This window comes from Pipistrellus hanaki, assembly GCF_964339955.1.
Source record: "Pipistrellus hanaki genome assembly, chromosome: 1".
In the NCBI taxonomy this organism is placed as follows: domain Eukaryota; kingdom Metazoa; phylum Chordata; class Mammalia; order Chiroptera; family Vespertilionidae; genus Pipistrellus; species Pipistrellus hanaki.
This window is the reverse complement of record NC_140503.1, coordinates 200,887,888-200,912,533: the sequence shown is the minus strand read 5'-3', so window position 1 is coordinate 200,912,533 and position 24,646 is coordinate 200,887,888. Positions and strand designations below refer to the sequence as shown.

At 36.2% G+C, this 24,646-nt stretch overlaps 1 protein-coding gene across 2 annotated transcripts in view; it reads left to right on the top strand.

The window, feature by feature from the left end:
• Positions 1-24,646, top strand: part of SLIT2 (slit guidance ligand 2) — a 321,752-nt gene that overhangs the window by 208,178 nt on the left and 88,928 nt on the right. Inside the window, exons 9-15 of one of the 2 annotated variants that reach the window (XM_084898583.1) lie at positions 1,290-1,428; positions 12,586-12,657; positions 13,127-13,198; positions 18,527-18,598; positions 20,111-20,254; positions 20,368-20,531; positions 21,683-21,706. In XM_084898583.1, the coding sequence (XP_084754709.1) occupies positions 1,290-1,428; positions 12,586-12,657; positions 13,127-13,198; positions 18,527-18,598; positions 20,111-20,254; positions 20,368-20,531; positions 21,683-21,706 (687 nt within the window). The remainder of the gene's footprint in view (positions 1-1,289; positions 1,429-12,585; positions 12,658-13,126; positions 13,199-18,526; positions 18,599-20,110; positions 20,255-20,367; positions 20,532-21,682; positions 21,707-24,646) is intronic. The other variant, XM_084898584.1, reaches the window with a different exon arrangement.

Below are 24,646 nucleotides of genomic sequence, written 5' to 3'. Positions count from 1 at the left end.
TCTTTTTTAGTCTGAGAGTGTGTTTGTGGAGTCTGAGAGCTTGTTGGGAGGGACAGGGTTAGGAATAGTGTATCCCTGCCATGCGGGTGCTTTCCCTGCAGGCCCGAGAGGGCTGTCCCTGCTGCAGAGGCCAATGTGTGCACCTGCCCATTTGCTCAAATACTGCTGACACTGTTGTGCATCCTTCAAACAGTAAAATCTCATTTCAAAACAATTTTGTTTTCATATAATGAGTAGTTAAATTATATACCTGCCGGAAACTACTTATGCTAACATTTTAGGTCACAGGAAGCCAAAAAATAAAGCAAATCAATTAATAATGTCAGAGTGACATGTTACAAATTATTATAATAGCTCCAAAGAAAATGGTCATTTTGAACCTTTTCAGATGTTAAACTAAGCATGAGCTAGTTTCCCCCCACATATATTGCCACATGATTACTTATTTAAAATCAACATGTCTACCAAAAGGGACATTTTATTTTTAAGGTAAAATAAGTGAAGCTATATAAGTTTAGTAAAGTCCAAGCTCTATTTAAGCTTATTAGAAAATGAAATATAGACCAGTGTGAAGTTGCTGTATTTTTGGGACACAGAGTAGTTTTGAATAGAATTTTACGTTCAGAATCTAAATTTAGCCTTTCTCACCATGATATCAAGTCTTACACTTATAATTGGTATTAGAGGCCCAGTGCATGAAATCCGTGCCCTCAGGGGTCCCTCAACTTGGCCTGTACCCTCTTGCAGTCTGGGAGCCCTCGGGGGATGTCTAACTGATGTCTTAGGCCCCATCTCTGGGGAAACAGGCCTAAGCTATTAGTTGGACATCCTTAGCACTGCTGCAGAGGTGGGAGGGGCTCCCACCACCACTGCTGTGCTCACCAGCTGTGAGCCGGCTCCTGGCTGAGTGGTGCTCCCCCTGTGGGAGCACACTGACCACCAGGAAGCAGCTCCTGCATTGAGCATCTGCCCCCTGGTGGTCAGTGCATATCATAGCAACCAGCCTTTCCACCATTTGGTCAATTTTCATATTAGCCTTTTATTATATAGGATGATTCCTTTTAAAAATCTCATTTGCTTCATCTGGATGTTTATCCCAAAATTACATAAATGCGTGCTTCCTAAAATATATTTTATAAATAAGAGACCATTTTATAATCAGGTATATAGAGAAATGCTTTTGACATGCTTTTTTTGTTATTTGCGATAGGTTTGCATGTCTCACAATTATGATTTTCAGGAGGAAGAATATACTTGCTGTTTATGTTGTGTTTTGTTTGTTCTTTTAGGTCACCAGTCATTTATGGCTCCTTCTTGCAGCGTCTTGCACTGTCCAGCCACTTGCACCTGTAGCAACAATATCGTAGACTGCCGTGGGAAAGGTCTTGCGGAGATCCCCACGAATCTGCCTGAGACCATCACAGAAATGTATGTGACCTGAAACTCCCTCACAACCTTCCCTCCCCAGGGACCCAGACCCTGACTTTCCTTAGGAGAGTCTGGGTTTATCAAAGGCAGATCTGATCAATTAGCTTAGACAAATGTTCCTTTCAGAATGGTATTGACCCTCACTCTGTTTAATTAAGTATCTTGTCGAAGTGGCTGAGATTTGTCTTTTTTAAACACAGGGAGAAAGAAAAGGAATGTGTTTTAAGGAGAAATAGTGTGTTTCCTTCCCTTGAGAAGGGGTTATTGGGCTATTTAGGGAAAATAATTAGGGATTTACTAGTCTGACCGTGTGGGTCTGCCCTAGTTTGTTTTGAGCCCTGAGTGGAGGGAAATAAGACAGCTGGGGTAATAAATTACAGAAACAGGATGGCTGGATGGTGTTCAGCCTCTTCAAAAAGAGCTCACATTTTAAAAAGCAATTTAGCTGTCGTGTGTGAACTATTGTGTAATCCACCACAAAGTATAAAAAGGGGCAATAATATAAGTCAAAAATATAAGATTCTTAAGTTAGAGAGCATTTGAGCCTACTTGAGTTGATGTTAAAGCCATCAGAAGTTAAGTCCCTTGACAAAGTAGTTCAGACCTGTAGGTACACAGCTGCAGTGAGCATTTGTCCCTGCCAAACAAAGGTCATGTGCAGGAAGCAAGGCTACGTGTGATGTCAGAGGGGCTGCTTTAGCCTTGGTATTCACTCACTAAGAAAGCACCTCTTAACCACCTGGGGTCATATTATTGTTTTAGAAGCCAGTTCTAAATTTTAACTAAACAAATAGCACTGGGCATTTTTGGCTGAAATAATAAAGTAGGACAACTTCTTGTAATAAATCTACATTGTAGGCACAAAAATTTTGAGTTATTTTTCAGAAACTATTTATTTATTAAATCATTGTCATTCTTTAATAATTTATTGGGATAACATTGATTAACAATGTTATATAAATTTCAGGTGGACAACTTTATAACAAAACATCTCTATTCTCTATCGTGTGTTCACCACCAGAAGTCTAGACTCCTTCCTTTTGTTCCTTTAATTTTTTGCCAATTCACTCTTCTAATTTATTTATGTGAGAATAAACTTAGTTTACAAGACCCACCATCACTATTTTAAAGTATATAGTGTGTGCCTAAACATGTGCTTGCAGCCTTGCTGTCTTAGGGAACTCTGGAATTTATGGAGATTTGACCCAGACATGGAATAATGAAGGCACATATTATCCCTATCCTATATCTGATTGATGGGACACTGCCTTGCATAGAAGACATATGTATAGTGTTTTTAGCTAAAACTGGAAAGGAGAAGAATATGTGGTTTTTGAAGAGGTGGGTGACATCACCCAAACAGCAGGAGCCTAGGGCAGCTCTGTGTTGGAGTAATCAAATGCCAAAAAACCTTGACCATCATTTTTCTTTTTTAATTCTATTTTGTGCTTGCATCTATCATTAGACACTTCTGGTATTTGCTTTAAAATTATTTGTTAAGCTATTGAAGGGAAATAGTCTTTTAAAGTCAGAATTGAAATAGCTTGGAGAAGGAAGAATAGAAAGAGACTAACATTTGTCCAATACCCACAATGTTGGATATTATACCCACATTATATCAATTTTCTCATTGCTCTTGTGGGGTGTATTTGGAAAAACTAGTGCAGAGGCAAATGTTAGGTAAAGGTTGGTGGTTTCCTCCCAAAGGCCTCATTATCCTGATGATTTTACCATGACCCCATTTGTGCCCTTCCCTTTGTAGGTTAGAAATCGAATTTTGACTGCACCTATTCATTCCATGTTGTAATTACATGTATATTTGTGCACTTGTTCCTTTTCACTACTAAAGTCAAGGTTCTAATGAAGACAGGAACTAATTCTAGTCTAATCTCCACATATAATAGTCCTCCTCCTTCCTAAGATATAATACTCACTCCAGTCTTCTTACAGATGTCTTAGGCATCTTCCTCTAAGGGTGCATTCTCTCCACAAGGAAGCCATGAACACTTGCCTCACAGGCCTAAAGGCTGCCAACCTCATTTGAAAAAGTTGGGGCTCAAAACAGTTAGGAAATCTTGTAAAACAGAAATCCTTCCATTGCTAAATGGCTAACCTGGCCTCCATCTTAAGTTTATTTGCTCCCTAGCCCATGTCCCTTTCTTTATCCAGCTGCCAAAGGAAGGTAGGCATGACTCAGCTTATTGGGACAGTATACAGGGCAGTCATTGAAAAAATCAGGAGAGACTAACTGATTACTCAGAAAAAAAAACAGGACATTAAAAACTTTAAGAAACACATCAATAGAACACGGAAGAGGCTTAGGGAAGGCATGCAGGTACAGGGATACTTGCAGAATTGAGGGCTGTCTCAAACTGCTTCATGCCTAGAACTGCTGTAATGTCATTGTCTTGTTCTACGTTAAGCATTCTCACTCCCTCTGACTTTCCTTGGCACAGAACTTCTCTTGTTTTAATTTGATATTTTGAATCATGTCACACTATTCTATTAGACTGCAAGCTTCAGGGGGAGGGGCGGGGCCATGTTTCTCTCCTCACCATTTCTGCCCCACCACTTAGCATCATGTGGGTAGGGAGAACAGTGCTGGGAAACCCAGCTGGATACATCCCAACTCCCTGTATGACAAAGGAATTTGGACTAATGAAGACAGAAAGGGAAAATAGAATATGGAATATAAGGTGAAATTAGGTTTAAGAGAAAGAAGCTGTTGCTAGTCCTTTGCTCCATTGATCTCTGCTTATGGAAATCTAGTTTTCATTCAGATGGAAGGCCCATGTCTGAACCGGCCTGTGGCAACAAATCATTAATTGCAAATTGATTTGGTGTATATCAAATCCTCAGAATTAATTTCTTAAATCACATTTTGAGGTATAAAATTACAAATACAATGTGATGGATGGCTATAAAGGAGACATTTAGTCCTCTTCAATCCGGTTATAGATTTTCTGTGGCATGTCACCTGTTCCAAGCATTATACAGAAAGTCCATACATCATGGGGAATAGTTAGTAAGAACATAAGTTGTAATAATTTAGAATGTCTCCGTGACTCTTGATATCTACTGGCTTTACTCTTGGTTGCCTTTCTTAGGGCTCAGAAGCCAGGAGCCCTACACTTCTGTGTTGCTGCTGCTGCTGTTGTTGGTTTGAGAGAAAAGATGGTCAGGGAAGAGTTCAAATCATGGGACGGGGGAGAATGTAGCAATGTTGTCAGAACATTAAGTGTTGTTTCAACATTTTCTGAGATGGATTGCAAATTCTCAGAGACTAGAACTGTCTTCAGACATGCCATTCAAATAGATATGATGGAAACTCATTTTCCTGTGTACCCTCACTGGACTACTCTTATTCCGTCAGTAATAAACACGGCTGAGAAGGAGTCACAATGATGGAGCGGATACGAGTGAGGTTTGGGAGTCCTTTTGTCCTTTTACTAGTAGTTTCTTCTGGGCCACAGGGATGCATATATATAAAGAAGTGGCAGTAAGAATAATTCATGAATGATATATCTGATCACAGCCTCCATTTGTGATACTAAATATAACTTTTAAAATGTACATTTATTTCTTCATTTTTGTTTTTGTTTTTTTGTTTTGTTTTGTTTAGACAAGTTTACCATATACTTTTAACCACTTCTGCATGCTATTGCTAACCTGGCTCCTTCCAAAATTTTGAACTCTTAATTCTTTAAAAGTCTATATACTAATATATATATATATATATATATATATATATATATATATATATATATATTTGTAATCCCTTTCACCCTCTTCACATCTCCCCCCAGAGTGCCGACTTTGTATTCAGCATTGCTCAATTCCAGCCTTCAAAATGTTTAACCTGCAGAGAATTGAAGTTTTAGACAGATAGAAATTTTTAAACTATATGATAAGTCAAAAAAAGGCATGTGCACAGGGAACACAGAGAAAGGAGCCCCTGGGTTTGCCTGGGAGAATCAGGGAATCTTCTTTCTGAAACAGAGAAATGGAGGGCTTTTTAGACAGGAAAGAACATGTGCAAAGTCCCAATCAAAGTGAGAGGAGTATGTATTTGAGAAATTAAGAGTTTTAAGATGCTAGAACATAAAGCAGAAGTCTAGTCTTGCAGAAACGCCTGTCTGGATGACAATAGGATACAAGAAAGTGTGGAGCAGGGTAGTAGCATGGTAGATGTATTAGAAAAATCTACTCCGTGGATTGGAGAGTGGTTTGGAGGGAAGGAGCCCAGTAATAATGTGATAACAACAGCCTGTCTATGGAATGATGAAGGCCACGTAGCAGCAGGCAGTGATGGAGGAAACTCCAAGAAGTGGCCTTTGTGCTGTCTGGTAGTTTCCTAAAATCATCTACAGGAAAAAGTGGGTACTGTCAGATGTAAAATAAGACTGGGTAGCTGAAACAGGTTTGGCTCAGTGGATAGAGCGTCAGACTGCGGACTGAAGGGTCCCGGGTTTTATTCCGGTCAAGAGTATGTACCTTGGTTGCAGGCATATCTCCAGTGGGGGGTGTGCAAGAGGCAGCTGATTGATGATCTCTCATTGATGTTTCTAACTCTATCTCTCTCCCTGCCTCTCTGTAAAAAAATAATAAGTTATAACAAAGACTTCCCTAAAAAAAAAAAAAAAAAAAAAAAAAAAAGACTGGGTAGACTTCAGCATAAAAATAAAGGCAGCTGAAGTATAGTCAAAGTATTATTCATTCTCAGACTAATGAAAGTCTTTTATTTTTTAGGAATTAAACTCTAGATTTATATTATATAATCAGCTGGGAAGATTAAGTTGAAAATGTATGTAGTAGTTCAAATTCCATTAGCAATTATGGTGCCATCTGACTTTAGGAGAAAAATAATGGGTAACTTGGATAATAACTCAGGGTGGGGAGAATGCAAACTGCTACCCACTCATTGAGTAATATTATCAAATAAGTGACATATAAAGATAATTTGCATAATATTTAAAAACTAAAATCACTACCACATGGGGGACTTTGTTCAGTGCCTGATTCATGGTAAGTGTTCACGAGGTATTAGTTATTATTTTTAATTAAATATCTCTTTATTGAATTCAGAGAAAGGAAGGGAGAAGGAGAGAGAGATTGAAATATCAGTAATGGGAGAGAATCATTGATCAGCTGCCTCCTGCACCCCTGTATTGGGGATCGAGCCCACAGCCCAGGCATGTGACCTTGACTGTAATAAAACCTGCCACCACTCTATCCACTAAGCCAGTGGTCGGCAAACTGCAGCTTGTGAACCACATGCGGCTTGCGAGCTGTGGTTTGCCACTCTGTTGACTAATGAGTTTGCCGACCACTGCACTGAGCCAAACCAGCTAGGGAAGGTTTGAGTTATTATTGAAAAACAAAGCAACAGAAATTCTGTTTTTCTTTCCTGGATTGCTTAAAAAAAAAAAAAATATGTAGAAAACAGTGTTATTGGCATTATGTATCTATACTCTGTCCCCCTGAAATCAATGAGCAATATGCCTCTACATTTCTCTCTAAACCAAATCAGGTGTTGTGTGCATTGACTGTATCTGTGTGTTTGAATATGCATCCATAGAAGTGCATGCAGAAACATGTTAACACTCGAAGGGTCACTGCCTGAAATATGAGTTCAATAGGAACACACACTCATTTTTGTCTAGCTTTACAGGCCTAAAGACCAAATGGAAAAAAGAATTAATTCTATGAAAACATCAATTGAGTTTACACTCAGGGGAATATACCCTAGAATGATGTCACGAGAAATAAAATCAGATTAAGGAAATGGACAATTTTCAGCAATAAGTCCTGCCAGGCAAGGACGGGGTGGCTAATAATTAGTGTGGGCACAGTCCTAATGCAAAAACGTTAGTGTATGCAGAGTCGGTCCCTCTGGGGCCAATATTCATTCAGCTGCTGAAATATTTATTAAACTTACAAAGTTCTGGAGACTGCAATTACATAACAGAAAGAATATTGGGGTTTAAGAGAATCCTGGGCCATTTCCTGTGGGGACCGATGAAGGATTTCAATGGCATTTACTACTAACGTAGAAGCAACATTCCAGAAATAGAAAGTCCCCACTTTAGAAATATTATGTAAGAGGTAAGAGAATCCCTAACCTCAAAGAAACATCCCTGCTTCCTCTTTTTCAAATGCCGGCTGATGTTCCTTAGTCTGAGGAGGTTTGGCCACACTGGGCAACCCCAGATTCAGAAGCTGGAGTCATTCCACACCCTCCTTTACCCCATCCCATCTATATTCTGTGCTCTGGCAGCTGCTTTTGCCATTTACATTAAAAGCAGATGGGGAAGTTGCGAAGAACTGTCAGTTTTATTGCCATGCATAATCAGCATCTGGGCTGTGTATGTTACAGATACCATCAATCCAATCTCATACTTTACTGGTGCTGTAAAACTTTTTGAGGTTTTTTAAAATATGTTTTCCTTTACTTAAGAGAGAGGAAAGAAGAGGGAGAGATAGAAACATCAACGATGAGCGAGAACCATTGATCAGCTGCCTCCTGCACACCCCCTTCTGGGGATGGAGCCAGCAACTCAGGTATGTGCCTTGACTGGTAATCAAACTTCAACTTCCTAGTTCATAGATCAATGCTCAACCACTGAGCCACATTGCCAGTTAAAACTATTTTAGTTTCTAAGATATATGTTAAACATGTTTATAATGGAAATCACAACTATGTATTTATGCATATATGTATATATATATATATATTAACCTCCATAAGAATGATGTATGTGTATATGTGTTTAATAGATAGTTACTGAGTTATCTGCAAATCTGTATTGCTTATTTGTTTAAAAGCATGTTTTAGAACCATATGTATTTACTTTATATTAGAGATCAAATCATGTACCACATTTATTCAATTATATAATTATGTGTATGTATATATGTGTGTCACTAAAATATATTATAGGCATTATGTAATGCTAAGTATCATATGTGTGGCTATGCATATTCTCATATTTTTATTCTTTTCCCCATTTTTTGTGCAAGAAGAAAAAAACATACCATGTATTTTCTTCTACATCTCATTATTTACCAACATCTTTAGGGTAGGTTTTACTTTCCTCATTTTTCAGAAGGAGAAACTGAGACAGAGAAGCGAAGTAACTTTGCAAGGTCCAGAAAGCAAATGGTGACAAAAATATAATGTAATCTCATTCTCCATAAGCTTCTAATCACTAAGCCACACATGGTTGTCTGTGTGTATAGACAGATACACAACATTAATGTTTCTTGGAGAGAGAGCTACTCCAGTGTTGGCATGTAGATGTTATTTTGTATGGTTTCTCAAAATAATCTAGTTTGAAGATGTTGAGACTAATTCCTGTGAATTGAACAGTGAGTTGAAAGTGTCTTCACATCATTATCTATCTTCTATATGGCTTCAGAACTAGTTTGAACTTTTTAATTGCCCAGCTACACTGCGCTGCATACTCTACTGATATAAGATTCATTTTTTCATTTTCTATCATCTGAATTAGGCAGTAGAAGATGATATATATGGGTTGCAGATTATATATATTTGGGAACTCTAAAAGTATGAATACATATTTTATTCATATAAAAATCAGTAATTAATGATAAGAAAAAATGTTTATGAGGGGGAAGGAAAGGTCTTTACTGGATAAATTATTTTTAACTTTTGGATTGGAGCAATTAAAAAACTGTCTCCATTTTTTGTATCTCATTAAACTTCTAAGAAAAGCTCCTTTATGGGTTTGATGAAGTGGTAGCAGCAATTTGCTTTTACATAAAACAGATAGATGATAGATGGATAGATAGATGTGGGAACACATACACAGTGATGAAATGTTTTAGAATTGTTCACATATATTCTGTGGCGAAAAAGGAAAATGGTAAGGTACTGTCTACTTTTATACATTTAAAAAAAGGTTTTCTTACACTATGTGATTTATAGAATTTCCTCCCTCCCTTATTTAGTTTTCTAAATTTATTTTTACCTTGCAATTCCAAATACTGAAGTTTCTTTCTACGAAGGACTAGCATTTGGAAGACTCTTAATTATGATGGATTTTATTCAAAGCATGAAAAATATATCTTAGCCATATCTCTTTGTATAACTCTGATTTTTTAAATTTGATTCTTCATGTAACAATGGATTCATATTTGCACCTTATAAAATTCAGCAGGTTTTATGCTATTTAAATAGAAGATTAGAGGATAGCAGAGATAAAAAATGTACATTTCATTTGCTTTTTTAACCCTTCACCTAAAAAGTCAATATTTTTCTTATGGATTTTTTTTTATAATTTGGTTTAAATATTTTCCCCTCTATTTTGTAGAGTAAGGATGCCATTTGGGATATGTGTGGTTTGTATTTTATAAAATATATTCTGGTTTTCTTATTTTCAAGAACTTGTAATTTATGAAAATTAGTTATATGAGCTTGTTTTACATAGTGTTAAATGAAACCTACTAGTCACTAAGGCTTTTTAAATTTTTCTTATCATATCATAATCTTTTGAGCAAATTTTTAACAAAGTTAAATGTTTCATTGGTCTGAATGAAATGTTTCATTGCATTTGAAGAAATACTATAATCTATAATATGCCAACTATGGCTTTCTTTTAACTTTATTTTTATTGATTACATTTTAAACTTCTTAAAATTTAACTGTAAGAATGTATTTTAGCAAAACAAAAAAGGGGGGGGAGGTCTCTAAACCATCAATTTGTAATGTTCTAATCTATAATGTAACAGGGAAATTATTTAAATGCCCTTTGTTATATTTAGAACTTTTGAGAAAAATTTACCTTGTTAGGACTTAAATAAGTAATTGAGGTGCCAAATCCACATTTTCTTCATAAAGTTTATTTCTTATCTCCTGGGGGTAAATCTGCCTACTAACAGCCAATAACTTGGTGGAAGAGAAATAAGTAAAAAAAATGGAATGCAGGGAGGTAAAAGCCCTGGTGAAGAGAATGCCATCAGGTAGATCAAGAAAGATGCCGCCAACCATATCTGAGAAAATAAAGTAAAGCTTCCAAAGGTGGCCATGTTTCAGTTGCCTTATAATGACTGAACAGTACAATGAATGAAGATGTAAAAGTGTTACTAACCTAAATGACTAATAACTGGAAATGACATGGGAAAACATTTTGATAATTGAATATTAAAAGACATTAAAATAATGTCTTCCAAAATTTTTAATGATATAAGAAAACATGTGTGATATGGTATTTTTTATAAAGGATACAACTCCAATTCTTTCTATACAAATACTTTAATTATAGAAAATAATAAATATGCATGCATAAGAAATAAACTCACCAATTTTAATAGTGCATTATAAGCAATTTAAATTTTATTCCTTACATATTTCATAAGTTAACTTGAATTTACCTTTAATGTGAACAGAATTCCTTCTGTTTTTAGAGAAAGAATTATGGCTAATGGTTCAGGTGATAGAGACTGAATTTTTCCTTTTTTTTGTAAGAAAGAAAAGACAGAAACTTGAGGAATAGCTCAATGTGGAGAGGTTAGAAACAAAGCGATAAGGTGAGAAAAAGAAAAGTAGAGTGAGAACCAGGTTAATGTGGTGTCACATGCAAAGAAAGAAGGATTGTTACCAATATCGAAGCCACATTGAGTTCAAGGGCAATGAGGATGGAGATGCCTCAAAAGGGCTCTGGAATCAGCAAAGACCAATACTTAATCACTGTTACTAAATCTCCTAGGGATCTTTTATTTGTTTTTAATTGATGTTCATTAATCAATAGCATATACTAGTATATTAAAGTATTACTGGCATTCAATAAAAATGAACCAATGTAGATGACACATTTAATCATTATATATACTCTCATTTTAAATATATAAGTAGATATAACATCTATTTGTAAGTACATATATTTTTAATCTAAGCATGAAAGTGGAGCCAAGCCAGGTATTTCAGCAGAGGGATTTAATATGAGGAATGAAATTAACAGTCCTAGAGGATGACACAGAAATTAGGAGGCTGTCCACCCCCAGGGCTACAATGACCTAAGAAGAAAGTGAGGTTGTACTGAGTCAGGAAGTGTCCCCAGCCAGAGATGAAGTTAGGAAGGGGAGGAGAGGATTGCTGAGAACCTCCCCTGAGGGGAGAATATCCTGGTTTCTCCCCTCCTCCTACCTCAGTCTCCAACCTGTGCCCCTTATTGGCCAAGTCACACAAAAGCAGTAGGCAAAAAGTTCCCAGAAGTCAGCTTTCTTGGACATAGTGTAGAAGAAAAAGGGGAAGGGGACTGGGAATGTTTAATAGGATATTTATATGGATAGACATGAGGCTGAGCGGCACCATTTTTGATGGACTAAAATATTTACAAAAACACTTAAAATATATATATATATATATATTTCTTTTTCTTTCATAACCAGGTGGGTAGAATCTTGTCTTTCTCTGATAGCAGAACCATAGAGTAGAAAATATGAGAGTTATTTTCAACTGTTTGATTTTAGTGCATCATAAAAATACTTCAGTTGTGTTTAATGCACTTTGCTGCAGTGCTTTCCACATGAAATATTCACATAATGAATCAGAACCCAGACAGTCTTACTGAAAATGCCTGTAGTACTTATGGATTTAGAATTTAAGATTTTGCTTCATAAGAAGCTTCAAAATTAATTTTCTGAGCATAACAATTTTTTTTTCAATATGTAATACACTTTCTGTAGAGGACATAAAAGGTTTATACGATTTAATATTCTACAATAATTTCCTTTGTGGAAGAGTTATAATTATCTCCAAAACATGTTATGTATCTACCCAGTGTTACTACATATTCTTCTTACTGAAATAGGGTTATTAAAATGTACTTCCGAATTAATTCCCTACAGGTGCTTTCTCTTTGTACAAAGTCCAGTCTTAAATATTAATGGACATGTGATGCCTAAAACTTAGGATTTTTTTATTGTTCTTCTAATTGCCAAGTTTTTCTTTTTCCCAGTCTTGCTCAACATTTAGGTCACAGAACCATTAGTTATAATGGTCATTTTTTAGGAAAAAAGAAAGAAAATATTACTCATAAAGTACATCAACTTTTCTTCTTGACATGAATCAAGGGTTTGAATTAAACGTAGCTGAGAGCTCAGGTTCCCATTTAAAAATGAATTTTTTTATTGCAGACGTCTGGAACAGAACTCGATCAAGGTCATCCCTCCTGGAGCTTTCTCACCATATAAAAAGCTTAGAAGAATGTGAGTGAAAAATGTTCTGAAACGTGTAATTTTTAAAATTTTACGGGTCATGGCCATGCAAGGACATCCATCTAAGCATGAATCTAAGCATGAATATTTAGGTGTTAGCTTAATTAAGTGATGGGGCTGTTTAATGCTAGCTCTGTGGTATGTAATATTAATAGCTGGACTAGGTAATATTTTAAGGTTCTCTCTAATTTTACATATTTATTCACATGAGTGCAGTCAAATCTTAGATGTTCTATATTCAAAAATAAGACATGGCATCTTTTCTAAATAAGAAAATAGTAACTGATTTAAAAGAGTGACTTTTTAAAATGTAGGACCCTTCAGACGTTTTATGTTACAAATTATATACATGTATTGATAGGTGCAAAAATCAGCATACAAACTCGATAAAAAGCTTTCTCCTGCAGTAAATCTCGCTGCTGTTGTATTGAATATATCCTAACCCTATTTCTGATCTCAGTGACCTGAGCAATAACCAGATCTCTGAACTGGCACCAGACGCCTTCCAAGGACTGCGCTCCCTGAATTCACTGTGAGTATTGACCTCAACCCTGAAGGAAGGCACACTTACTCATGGCTCTGTCTTTTCATTTGGATTTTTAAAAATTACCCCTTTAAGTTTTTGCATTATGAATTATCAATTATTATTAGTCGTTAGTGAATCCCACTGTTTTCAATGAGGAGTGTTACCTGTCACTAAAATCAGTTTGTTTTAGCTCAGCCAGTGTGGCTCATCATCCTATGAGCCAGAAGGTTACAGTTTGATTCTGGCCAGGGCACATGCCTGAGTTGCAGTCTTGATCCCCAATAGCAGGAGGCAGCCAATTTATCTTTCTCTCCCTCTCTTTTCCTTTTTGAAATCAATTTCAATAAGTTAAAAAAAAATCAGCCAGTTTTAGGGTATGTATTTTAGGGCTTGATAATTTTGCTGTTTAGAGAGCAAGAATAAGAGCCCCCTTTTGGATCATTGTTGTTTCTAAAATGAAGGGGAAATGTTTATTTTGGAGTGCGCTGGTCAACGTCGTATTTATAACCCTGAAGCTACTAGATCTCTGGGGACAGCGTCAGTCCCCACTAGAAGAGTACTGGGTGGTGTCTCTCAGAGAACAGTGGAAGGTGTCCAGGGAGAGGCCCCTCAGCTCCCTGCTTTCTCACCTTCAGACTTCCCCGAAAGAACCAGCTTTAATCTCTAACAGTTCAAAGATAAGAACGGTTTTAATGTTAAAAGGACTTTCAGGGAGATAGCTAAAGTGGCTCTAAAATAAATAGGCAAAGCCTGTCATTCCTTTAAACTTGTAAAAATTTTCAGAACTTCATCAAGTAAAGTCACCTTTATTTCAAATTTTAACTTTAATGTTTGAAAACGGAGACTTGCGTGTATTTTCAATGAGTGGATGCTTAGAGAATGGTTCCTATTGATGTAGAGCTCTATGATTTCAGAAGTTCTTATTAGCCAATGAGAATTCCAAAATATAAATAATACACACCCAGAGTTTCTATAACTACACCCACTTGAATCAAGGGGAGAACGAAACAGGTGCAATCACCTGAGCACATGGGTCTTCAGATTGCTCTGCTGGTCTACTCAGAAAACTACATATTTAAAACAAGAAAACAAGGAACTATCACTTCAGCAGTGTCTGCTTAGGTTCTTTGTTTGTTTTGGGTGTTTGTTTGTTTGTTTTACTACAGAAAGTCCAAGGCTAGGGGAACAATTGTTAGCAGAAGATGTAAAGTGTAGTCATGTATTGCCCTCACGGTGGGCTGTCAGGTTCTAAAATAACGAAGTTTAATGTAAAACACAGTTAAATCACCCTAATTGTTCATAAAGTACCGTGTATGCTATTCTGGACAATAATGCCATCCAAAGTAAATACAGACAGCCTTCCAGCCAAAGGGGCAGAACAGAAGTCAAGTCCACATACCAATTCCTGGTCTTTCAAGTATTTGTGCCTCAAAGGTAATCATTACTAGCAAATGTCAACGAGATGTGGAGAGTTCTTACTAAGTCCCCCGTGCTTCAGCTTTTCCATCTCTGAAGTAGGATCAAGACAACTCCCCTGCTGGTTTTGTTAAAGCACAAAGAGAAGAATTCAAGAGATACCAGATATGGTCTTGACAGATTCTTCTGATACTTACAGATTTGTATGTTTCTGGATTTTAATTATTCCCGAGAATTTTTATACCCCCAATCCTCAAGCTATAGTGTTTTTCTTTTCCCAGTTCTTTTTTTTTTAATAACCCCTTGCAAAACATTATAGTTCACTTCTTCCAATTACCTCTCTTCACTAAGTCGCTCCCCAGTTCCACCGAGGTCTGCAATGAAGAGCTGTTGTATTTTGATTCTCATTTCTGGATTCACACTTCCTACAGTCTGTCCTTGGACTCCTGTTAACTCTGCCGCTCGGGACCTTGCATTTCACTCCTGGTTTTCAAGGAAAATGAAAATGGGAGTAACCTTTGCTTTCTCTTTACTGTCTTTAAACTTGTTGAGTGTTTTATTTCTCAGATATCCATTGTTTTTAATTTGTAACTATAGCTTTCAACATATCCTCTCTAATAAAAGAGAAACATGCAAATTGTCCATACCTTCACTATACCCACAAGCCATGCCCACCAGCCAATCAGGGAAAGTATGCAAATTAATCCAACCAAGATGGCTGTTAATTTGCAGATCCAGGCCAGAGGGAAGACTAAAGACAGCTTAGAAAGAAGCCAAACACTAGAAAAGGGAGTGAAATTGCAGAGAAGCAAGCAAGTGGGGCTGCAGAGAAGGGAAAGAAGCAGGCAGGGCAATGATGACCGCAGCAGGAAGCCTTATTGCAGGAATCTACCTGCAAGGGGCATGTAGTATTTAGATAATAAGGCCTGCCCTTAGCACCTTTTACATGATAGCCATCTTAATAGGTTTCTGGTTCATATATTTTTGTCTTGAGTAGGTATTCTGGCTTCCAACTGGACAGAATTCAGAGCCTGGGCACCAGTGTTGCTGCTCCTAGTACTTAGGTAGTGACCTGCCATCCTAGAGTGGAAACTCCAATGATGAAACTGAGTTTAGAATTCCCAGCCTTCCTTCTAGCAGCAGGTGCAGGAGCTGCCTTCAGATGTTCCTATTGTTCCAAAGAACTATAAAAACTTATCCATCAGCATAATTGTGCACTGTATATAGAGTGCCGAATATGTTATGTGTAAGAAAACTGTCATTCTTGGTCTTTGGATGGTATTACTCAAATCCCTCATGTATTTTTGTTCTTTTAAGAAGAATTAATTTTTACCTTTTAGTTTCTTTTCAACATTGAGCACATCACAGATTCCCACTGACCTTCTTGCACTTGATATCTTTGTGATGACACGTCTTTCCCTCATTTTTATAGATTTTGGCCCTATTTTCTGACTGCCAACCAAATTCTCATTCCTGGTCTTTGGATTTTTTATATCTTTGCTTCTTTTTATTCTTTATCATGTGGATCTTATTGTATGTAAGAAAAACATACCCATCACTTGTACTGCTATACCTTTTTGTGGAGAAATCTTATTATCCTATTTAGTATATCTTTAGTATAATAGTTTCAAGATTTTAGGTTCAAATACCTAATGCTGCCTACACAGATGAATTTCCTCCATCCTTGTCTATTCTCCTTTTTCTCCCATGAACCCAAATTGTCCCATTTATTTTTTAAAAAATGTCTTTTTAAATGTGGTATATGAAAAAACACACAATGATTTGCTGTAAAAATAAGTTTCACAATGCAAACATGACATAACTTCCCAGCTGTTCCTCTTTTGATTTGAGCCTATCTTTGAAGCAGAAGTCCAAAATAAACAACCTACCAAATTATTTGCCGATAAATTCTTATATGGGCCTCCCACTACTTCTATGCATTATATTTCCTCCTTTAATTTTCAATGGGTTCAAAATACAAAACTCCTTCAGTATTCAAATTATTCTTTTGAGTTGCTCTTTGAAGCCACACCTTATTCATCTTGTTCATATCAGTGCCTGGGACATGCAAAAATGATAAACATTAAAAAAAAAAAATAAGGGTTTGAGTAAATGAAATTGGGAACCACACTTAGAACCTAGCAGTGTTCTTGGCACACGGTAAGCGTGCAGTATCGATTGTTGAATGAACTGATTGAACAGTAGTGAGTTGAGTATCCTGAATTGATGCTGTGATCTGCTCCTTTGTGTTCCTAAAGCCTCTTTTCTTATTCTTTATTTTAAAACATTTGTATTTATTCTTGCTTTACCCTTTCTTAGTTCCCTTACCTCCTTGACCCTGACAATACAGGTTTATATCTTTTCTTCTTTTACTATTAAAATGATTTCTTCTGGAAATGATTTACCTTTAAAAATATATATTCTACAGAAATGAATTTTTGTTATGCTCTGTACCTTCAGTACAGGAGTTCATACAGATTTAAAGTCTCTTTCCACAATATAACACTCAGCTTTACTTATCTCCTTGAGAATTTTCTTCAATTTTGTAATATATCCCACCTCTCACTGACATCTTAAAAAAGAAGCTTTATCCTCACTCTTGTTTATCTCTTATATTGTTATTTTCTTCCTTTTCGAACAGAAATCATGTACTGCTGCCTACCAAACATATTAATTGTTTAGACTCTCATTTAAACTTTTTTTCATGTATTATGACATCCACTTATTTAATTTTGAAATAATTTTTGTTTGAAAGGGTTTTAAAATTTGTTTTTCTTTTTTACATTTATTTTTATCGTTGAAAGTATGTAGATGTCCCCTTCCCTCCACCCCCAACTTACCCGCTTCACCCCCTTAGCCCCTCCCACTCACAGGCCTTCATCACACTATTGTCTTGTCAAAACCACTTGCTTTTAGAATTATTTTTTTCCTCAGTTTCAAAAGTGATATATATTCATTATAGAAAATGTAAAAATTAAAAAGAAATGTATATATGTAAATTCAAGTCAACTCTGGATGGCAAACCATTTGCCATCCAAAAATAATTCACATTTTTTTCTGTGTGTGGATATAAATATTTATATATTTAAAAAAAATTAAAATTATATTGTAATTTACTAGTATTCTTTTATAGTATGCTTTGGGAAAATGTTATTAAATTTATTGGGTTGACATTATAATAAACTAATATAGGTTTGAAGCATACAGTTCTATGAGACATCACTCTACACTGCATTTTGTGATTACCACCCGAAGTCAAATCTCCTGCCATCTCCATATATTTGATCCACTTTACTCTTTACTACCTCCCACTCAGCCCCCTCTTTCTCTGTAACCTCCATGCTGTTGTTGTCTATGAATTTTTGTTTGTTTTTCTTATTTGTTAATTTCATTCCTTCAAGTTTATATCTGACATATGAGTGAAATCATATGATTCTTGACCATTTCCACATAATTTACTTCACTTAGCATGATATTCTCCAAGATCCATCCATATTGCCATAAATGACAGTATTTCATCTTTTTGTTTGGCTGAGTAGTATTCTATTGTATATATGTACCACATCTTCTTTACCTAATCATCTATTGAAGAACATCCCCTTTGCTTCCATATCATAGCCACCATGAATAATGCTGCAATGACCACCAGGGTACATATTATTTTTACAAAAAAAATGTAAAAAATATAACAAGTTAGCAGTGCACAGTTTTATGTAAAGGCAATAAAATTATGAATGGTGTTCATTTTGTTAATTTTTCTTCTTTTTCAGTGCTTTCCAAACTTTCTATCTTAAGCATCATCTGTGTGTAGAGTGCTTACTAACTTCTTATTTTCCTGAATACGTACTAGTACATACTAACTTGTTATATTGGTTTGGTGTCTGACTTTTTTTTCATTTAAATTATATTTTTTTTCAGTGTTCTCTATGGAAATAAAATCACAGAACTCCCGAAGAGTTTATTTGAAGGATTATTTTCCTTACAGCTACTGTAAGTACAATATTTGATTGTTTCTGACCTGTCAAACCAAATGTTATATATTCTCAGCCTGCTATTTCGTATTTTCATGGGGGCTTCAGAAAAATTCGACCCAAAATGACATAGTTTAATAAAATGGAAAACATTCTCCTAGTGCTAACATTGTTGATGGTTATTTATTTGAAGACACAACACTTTGAAATTGTCCCCAAACCTTTCTCTCCACACTGTCACGAATATACTAGAATGCATTTTATCTGCTCTGTCATTTAATGCTTTTACAATCCCTGCCCTTTGTGAAAATTCTCTGGTTTGATTTAACAATATTTGGAAGAGAGAAAAACCTAGTGATATATTTATCCACCTCTGTGCAAAGAATCTGCAAGAGTGACAAGCTGGAATAACATCGCCAGCACAAGGACAGTGTGCAAGGAGACCAGAACATAGCGGTGGCACTCAAACTAATCTTAGTAAGAGATTTCTCTGTAAATCCCTGGATTATGTCTTTAAAGACCACTCTGCTTAGACAATAGCTTGGTCTCTTTTGCCTCAAAAGAACCATTTACTGTACATATTTATAAGACTAAGACAACCCCAGGTGTTTTAATTAATGCTTATATAAAAAGGAAATTAAGGAAAAAATGCTATTATTAAGATTGGCCAGCTGCAGTGGATACAAAGATGAGAGTGATGTAATTACTTCTCTCAACTAGTTCCTAGTCAGTTTACTTTACAGTTTTTAAATGTATGATTTTACTTGTATGTGGAATCTAAAGAACAATATAAATAAACAGACAAAACAGAAACAGGTTCATAGATACAGGAAACAGACTGATGGTTGACAAAGCAGAGGGGGTTTGGGAGCTGGGTGGAAAAAGTAAAGGATTGAGTAGATTGGTAGTTACAAAATAGTCTTGGGGATATAAAGCACAGATAGGAAATGCAGTCAACATTATTATAATAATTATGTATGGTGCTAGTTAGGTACTGAAAATGGGGGGTGGGCATTTTATAAAGTATATGATTGTCTCACCACAATCATATACCTCAAACTGATATGAAATAATATTGAATGTAAATGGTAATTTAAAAAATTATAATAGAGAAGTCAATAACATAAAAATAATTTAATTTGGAATGTTATTTTTTTCAAAGAGCAGCTGAATGGACTAGTGTCTTATGGCTTTTATTTTTTTCTTTATGGTGCCCTTGACCGCAGAGGTTGGGTCTCACCTATCTACTGCATACTTCTACATCTAGACAATATGTGTAATCACTTTTTATTGAATAAATGTATAAGTACCACTAGATTTGGGCTTTCTTTCAACTGTGTGAGCCTTGCTTTATCCGACATAACTCCAAATCTTCAACCTGAGGTGCCTAAATTATTATAGTTAAAATGTCCATGTGGAGATGAAAAGAAATGTATTTCTCATTGGGTTTTTTTTTTTCCTCAATGACGGAAACTTGAAGGTAAGTCCAGGAGGTGCTACACTTTAATCCTACGACTATTTGATCAAACAGATTGTTGAATGCCAACAAGATAAACTGCCTTCGGGTAGATGCTTTCCAGGACCTGCACAACCTGAACCTTCTCTCCTTGTATGACAACAAGCTCCAGACCATCGCCAAGGGGACCTTCTCGCCTCTCCGGGCCATTCAGACCATGTATGTAAATTGTGGTTTGTATCATATTTGATGACCCTTGTTTTCACTCTAAACTGGGGAGTTGATTTGTTTGCAAGTCATGCCTAAAAGTGTTCTGTGTGTGTTTCCGAAAGGCATTTGGCCCAAAACCCCTTTATTTGTGACTGCCATCTCAAGTGGCTCGCGGATTATCTCCACACCAACCCCATCGAGACCAGCGGTGCCCGCTGCACCAGCCCCCGGCGTCTGGCAAACAAAAGAATCGGACAGATCAAAAGCAAGAAATTCCGTTGTTCAGGTAATTTCTGACCTCATGTGGCATGCCCCCTGTGTCACCAACTACAGTGGTTACGGGACACCCAGAGACAGCTGGTCTTTGGCTGAATTACCCAATGTTGTAGAATCATGTGTCGCTGTTTTTTATACCTAAAAGAAAAAGAAAAATAGAACTGTAAACACAATTCAGATAGCCCTCCTATGTGTACCATTTTTTAACACTAGATGAAGCAGAAGAAACAGGCTGCTGGCCCAGAGAAAAAGATGCATGGCCACTTCATACTGTATCCCCAGGGTCCGTACTGAACCGGGACCTCTTAGTTAACTCTCAGAGCCTTTGAAGCCTGTTAAGTCTCATGTTTGTTGTAGTATTCTCCATCGAGGAACCCCAGGTAATTAATCATGTTTTCATTGCTTCAGGAAATGAACTGAGACTTGCTCACATGATTTGCTCAGGCTCGGAAGTAGGGGGAAGTCTCCTGATCCCTTACTGGATACTGTCTTCTCATTTTGCACTCTCTTATTTTGAATAGGACTATAAGGATACATTTCCCCCCAAAAAAAATGCAACCTTTTAAAATGTTAGGAATATTACATTTATTGATAGAAAGCTAACTCTAGATGCATTGTATTAATATTAAATAGAAAGCTTACTGCATTGAAACTTGCTATTTGCTTTGGTCTAATCTTTTCTATTTTCTTATGATAAAACTAGAGGCCTGGTGCACAAATTTGGGCACAGGTGGGTCCAGCTGGCCCGCTCCAATTGGGGCCAATCAGGGGGAAAGGGACTCGGGAGGTTGGTGAGCTGAAACCTTCCCCCTCCCCTGGTCGAACTCCCTGTCAAGGGGACAATTTGCATGTTAGCGTTTTATTGTATAGGATACATTCTATATGTTTTGACTAGTATGCTACCCTACCCAGGCATAGTTCACATCTGGCAAGTTAATTCATACTAAAAGGCTAATATCCAGACAAAGCTGGTTGTTGCCCATGGTTCTAGATGTGTTTACTACTCACTGTACATTATTATACTTCAGCCCCTGCTGAAAATGTACATTTTCACCTAATTACCTGTAGTAACTTTAGTCCATTCTTAATCTAATATAACTCATATCTCTGCTTGCTGACATTCAGGTACGTCTATTTTTTGTCTCTTTTTTTTTTATTTAGCTAAAGAGCAGTATTTCATTCCAGGTAGGTTTTGCTCGGTAGTAGGACTAACTACAGACACCCTTTCCTCACCTTAAAAAATATAGCTTCTAAAACTTTGATATGCATGCTTTTGGAAGTACGGTGGGTGCTGTGTAGATAGATGTACTCTGCATAGATGTACTCTGCATAGATCATAGATCACTGTTACCCAAACACCTGACCTTTGCATGCAGCATCTGATGTTAAATATAGATATTATTAAGCACCCACCTTTTTTTCCCCTCTCCCTCACTTTGGAACATTACCTAAAATTTCTCACAGTAACTAAAATGTTTGAACCTATGGCCTTCTACTTAAACCATATTCTCTCCTTATATTGAATATCTGATCTTTCAACCTGTTTTTAAAATGTAGCTTGTCGAGCTGGTTTTAAAGACAGAGACTCCCTTGAATGGTCAAAGAGCTAGTTCCACGTGAAATCAGCTACCAACACACAGAATTGTGGTTTTCAGTCATGGGGTTTGCCTTTTTATTGTTCTTATACTAGACAACTGTTACTTTTTTGCTTGACTTTGCTCACTGTTGCTTCACTTTTTATGCAAAACCAGCAGCTTCCTGCTGACTGAAATGCACTTGCACTGTCTCTGTGACTTCACATCCTTGCACACCTGGGGTCACAGTTTAACTCCGCAAAAGCAACATTGGCAGCATCCTGAAAGCAAGTTCATGGGCGCTGAGTGCCTTGAATAATTTCGGCTGATGAATGAATGATGAAATGTGCTTGGAAAAGTAATTGAAATGTTTTACCACTACAATCCTAACAGAATCAAGGCTGAGGATTCTAGAACTAGCTCTTTGAAATATGTTCTTATTTTTTCCTTGCCTGCCAACTGTGTAAAATGCCTCCTGACTTTTTTTTTAATGCTTATATTAAAAAAATGTATGTTAAGTAGTGATTGATTGGCCATGTCCTGGGTATATTCTAGACTATAATGTATTTTAACATCTATAAATAAAAATATATTATGTAGTGTTAAAGTGCAAAAGCATATCTTTTTTTTTTTTAATAATTCTGGGTTTGGTCTCTCTTTTAAGGAGATAGGTATTGCTTGCCATTATTGATTATGGTTTGAATAATGTTATGCATTTAACAAATTTTGTTTTATTATTTTGAGCTTGAATGATTGATCATATTTTATATATTACACTGGGTGCATAAAAAGGAATATGTTGAATAGAGGTTGAATGGATTTCACTGGCAATCTTTAAAATTCATTATTTTTACCTAATTTTTAAGTAGAAAGTCATCTGAAAGCTATTACTTACCCAGAAAAAGTTATATTCTAAACACCTTTGGCATAAAACATTTTTATATTACTTAAATCCCCAAATTGTAGCAGTTACTATCATTTTGCCAAATTATTTAATCTATTATATTTTAATATACTTCATTACTTACTATTACACTAAATATATTTTAAATATTTATTTTATTACATAATATGTTATTTTAACCCAGGTATATGCCCTTGACCAGAATCAAAACTGGGACCCTTCAGTCCACAAGCCAACATTCTATCCACTGAGCCAAACCAGTGAGGGTTATTCTAAATATAATTCATTAAGAATTTATAAATTAATATGTCATTTTAGCAAATAAAGAACAAAAGTCAGTTTCAATAAATTCGGATACATTTTTGCCTTTAATTGACAGCAGCCAAAATAGGTTTTGGAGAATACTTTCTCTATCAGATATCACAACTTAATTGTCAATATCTGATCATTTAATTTGCATTATTTAAAATAATAATTTTAGAATTTAGAACTCAGAAGAATACTTTTTCCCAGCTTTTCATTAAAATTTGAGCTATAAAATAAGAACCACTGTCATTGTATTGAAGGTGGATTATCTTTATTTATTTTTATTTTTTAATATATTTTCATTGATTTTTTTTTTTAGAGAGAGGAAGAAAGAGGGATAGAGAGTTAGAAACATCAATGAGAGAGACACACTGATCAGCTGTCTCCTGCACACCCCCTACCGGGGATGTGCCTGCAACCAAGGTACATGCCCTTGACCAGAATCGACCCTGGGACCTTTCAGTCTGCAGTCTGACGCTCTGTGTACTGAGCCAAACTGGTTTCGGCAAAGGTGGATTATTTTTAATGTCAGATACCTATTGTACCTTTATTTAGACTTTGTTCCCAGTGTTTTTTATTTTAATTTTAAAACAAAAGCTTCAAACATAGTACAATGGATTTTCAATAAATGTCCTGGCATTCATTTCCAAGTGTAATGAAACTATTATAGTCAGCTTTGAAAACTTTTATCTGATTTCCTTTTAATTGAATGACATTATTTATAAATTGGAAAGGGCATTCAAAAGCATGGAAGCCACGATCTAAGGATTAATGCAAACGTGCTCATGATAGTTCTTGAAGCTTTCCATGATTCATTGCTCACTTAATTTCACGTGTTTACTTGCCTACCACTGTTCTACCTGGCATTCCTAAATATGACCGTGATAACTCAAAAGAAAATCTATCTTGCAGAGAATTCATCTTTTCAAGGAATTGACAAGGGCTTAATTTGTGCTATGCATCTTGGATGCCGTTGCTTTTCCTGCAAGATCCCTTTGCCTCCAAAAATTATTAGAAAAGTTTACAAAGCATGTGCCATTCCCCGATCATTGCCACAGTAAGAAAAGAAGAAAGAGAACTCAGTTAGTGGTATATATGCTCCTATTAACCTTAACAGGGATTACTGTCTTTTTTTCCTTCTTGGTGATTTTTAATTTTGCAGGAGTTCACCATTTGGGCTGTAAGTAAAAGCGTCTGATCTGAAACATACTCTCCTCCCTTTTCAATCCTGATGTACCTTCTAGTCTCAGTCTTTTGTGCCCTTTCTCCTCCCCTCCCCGCCCCCCGAAGAAGAAACCACAGATCTTTTGAGCTTCTCTGTTGTCCTTGTAGCTCACGTCC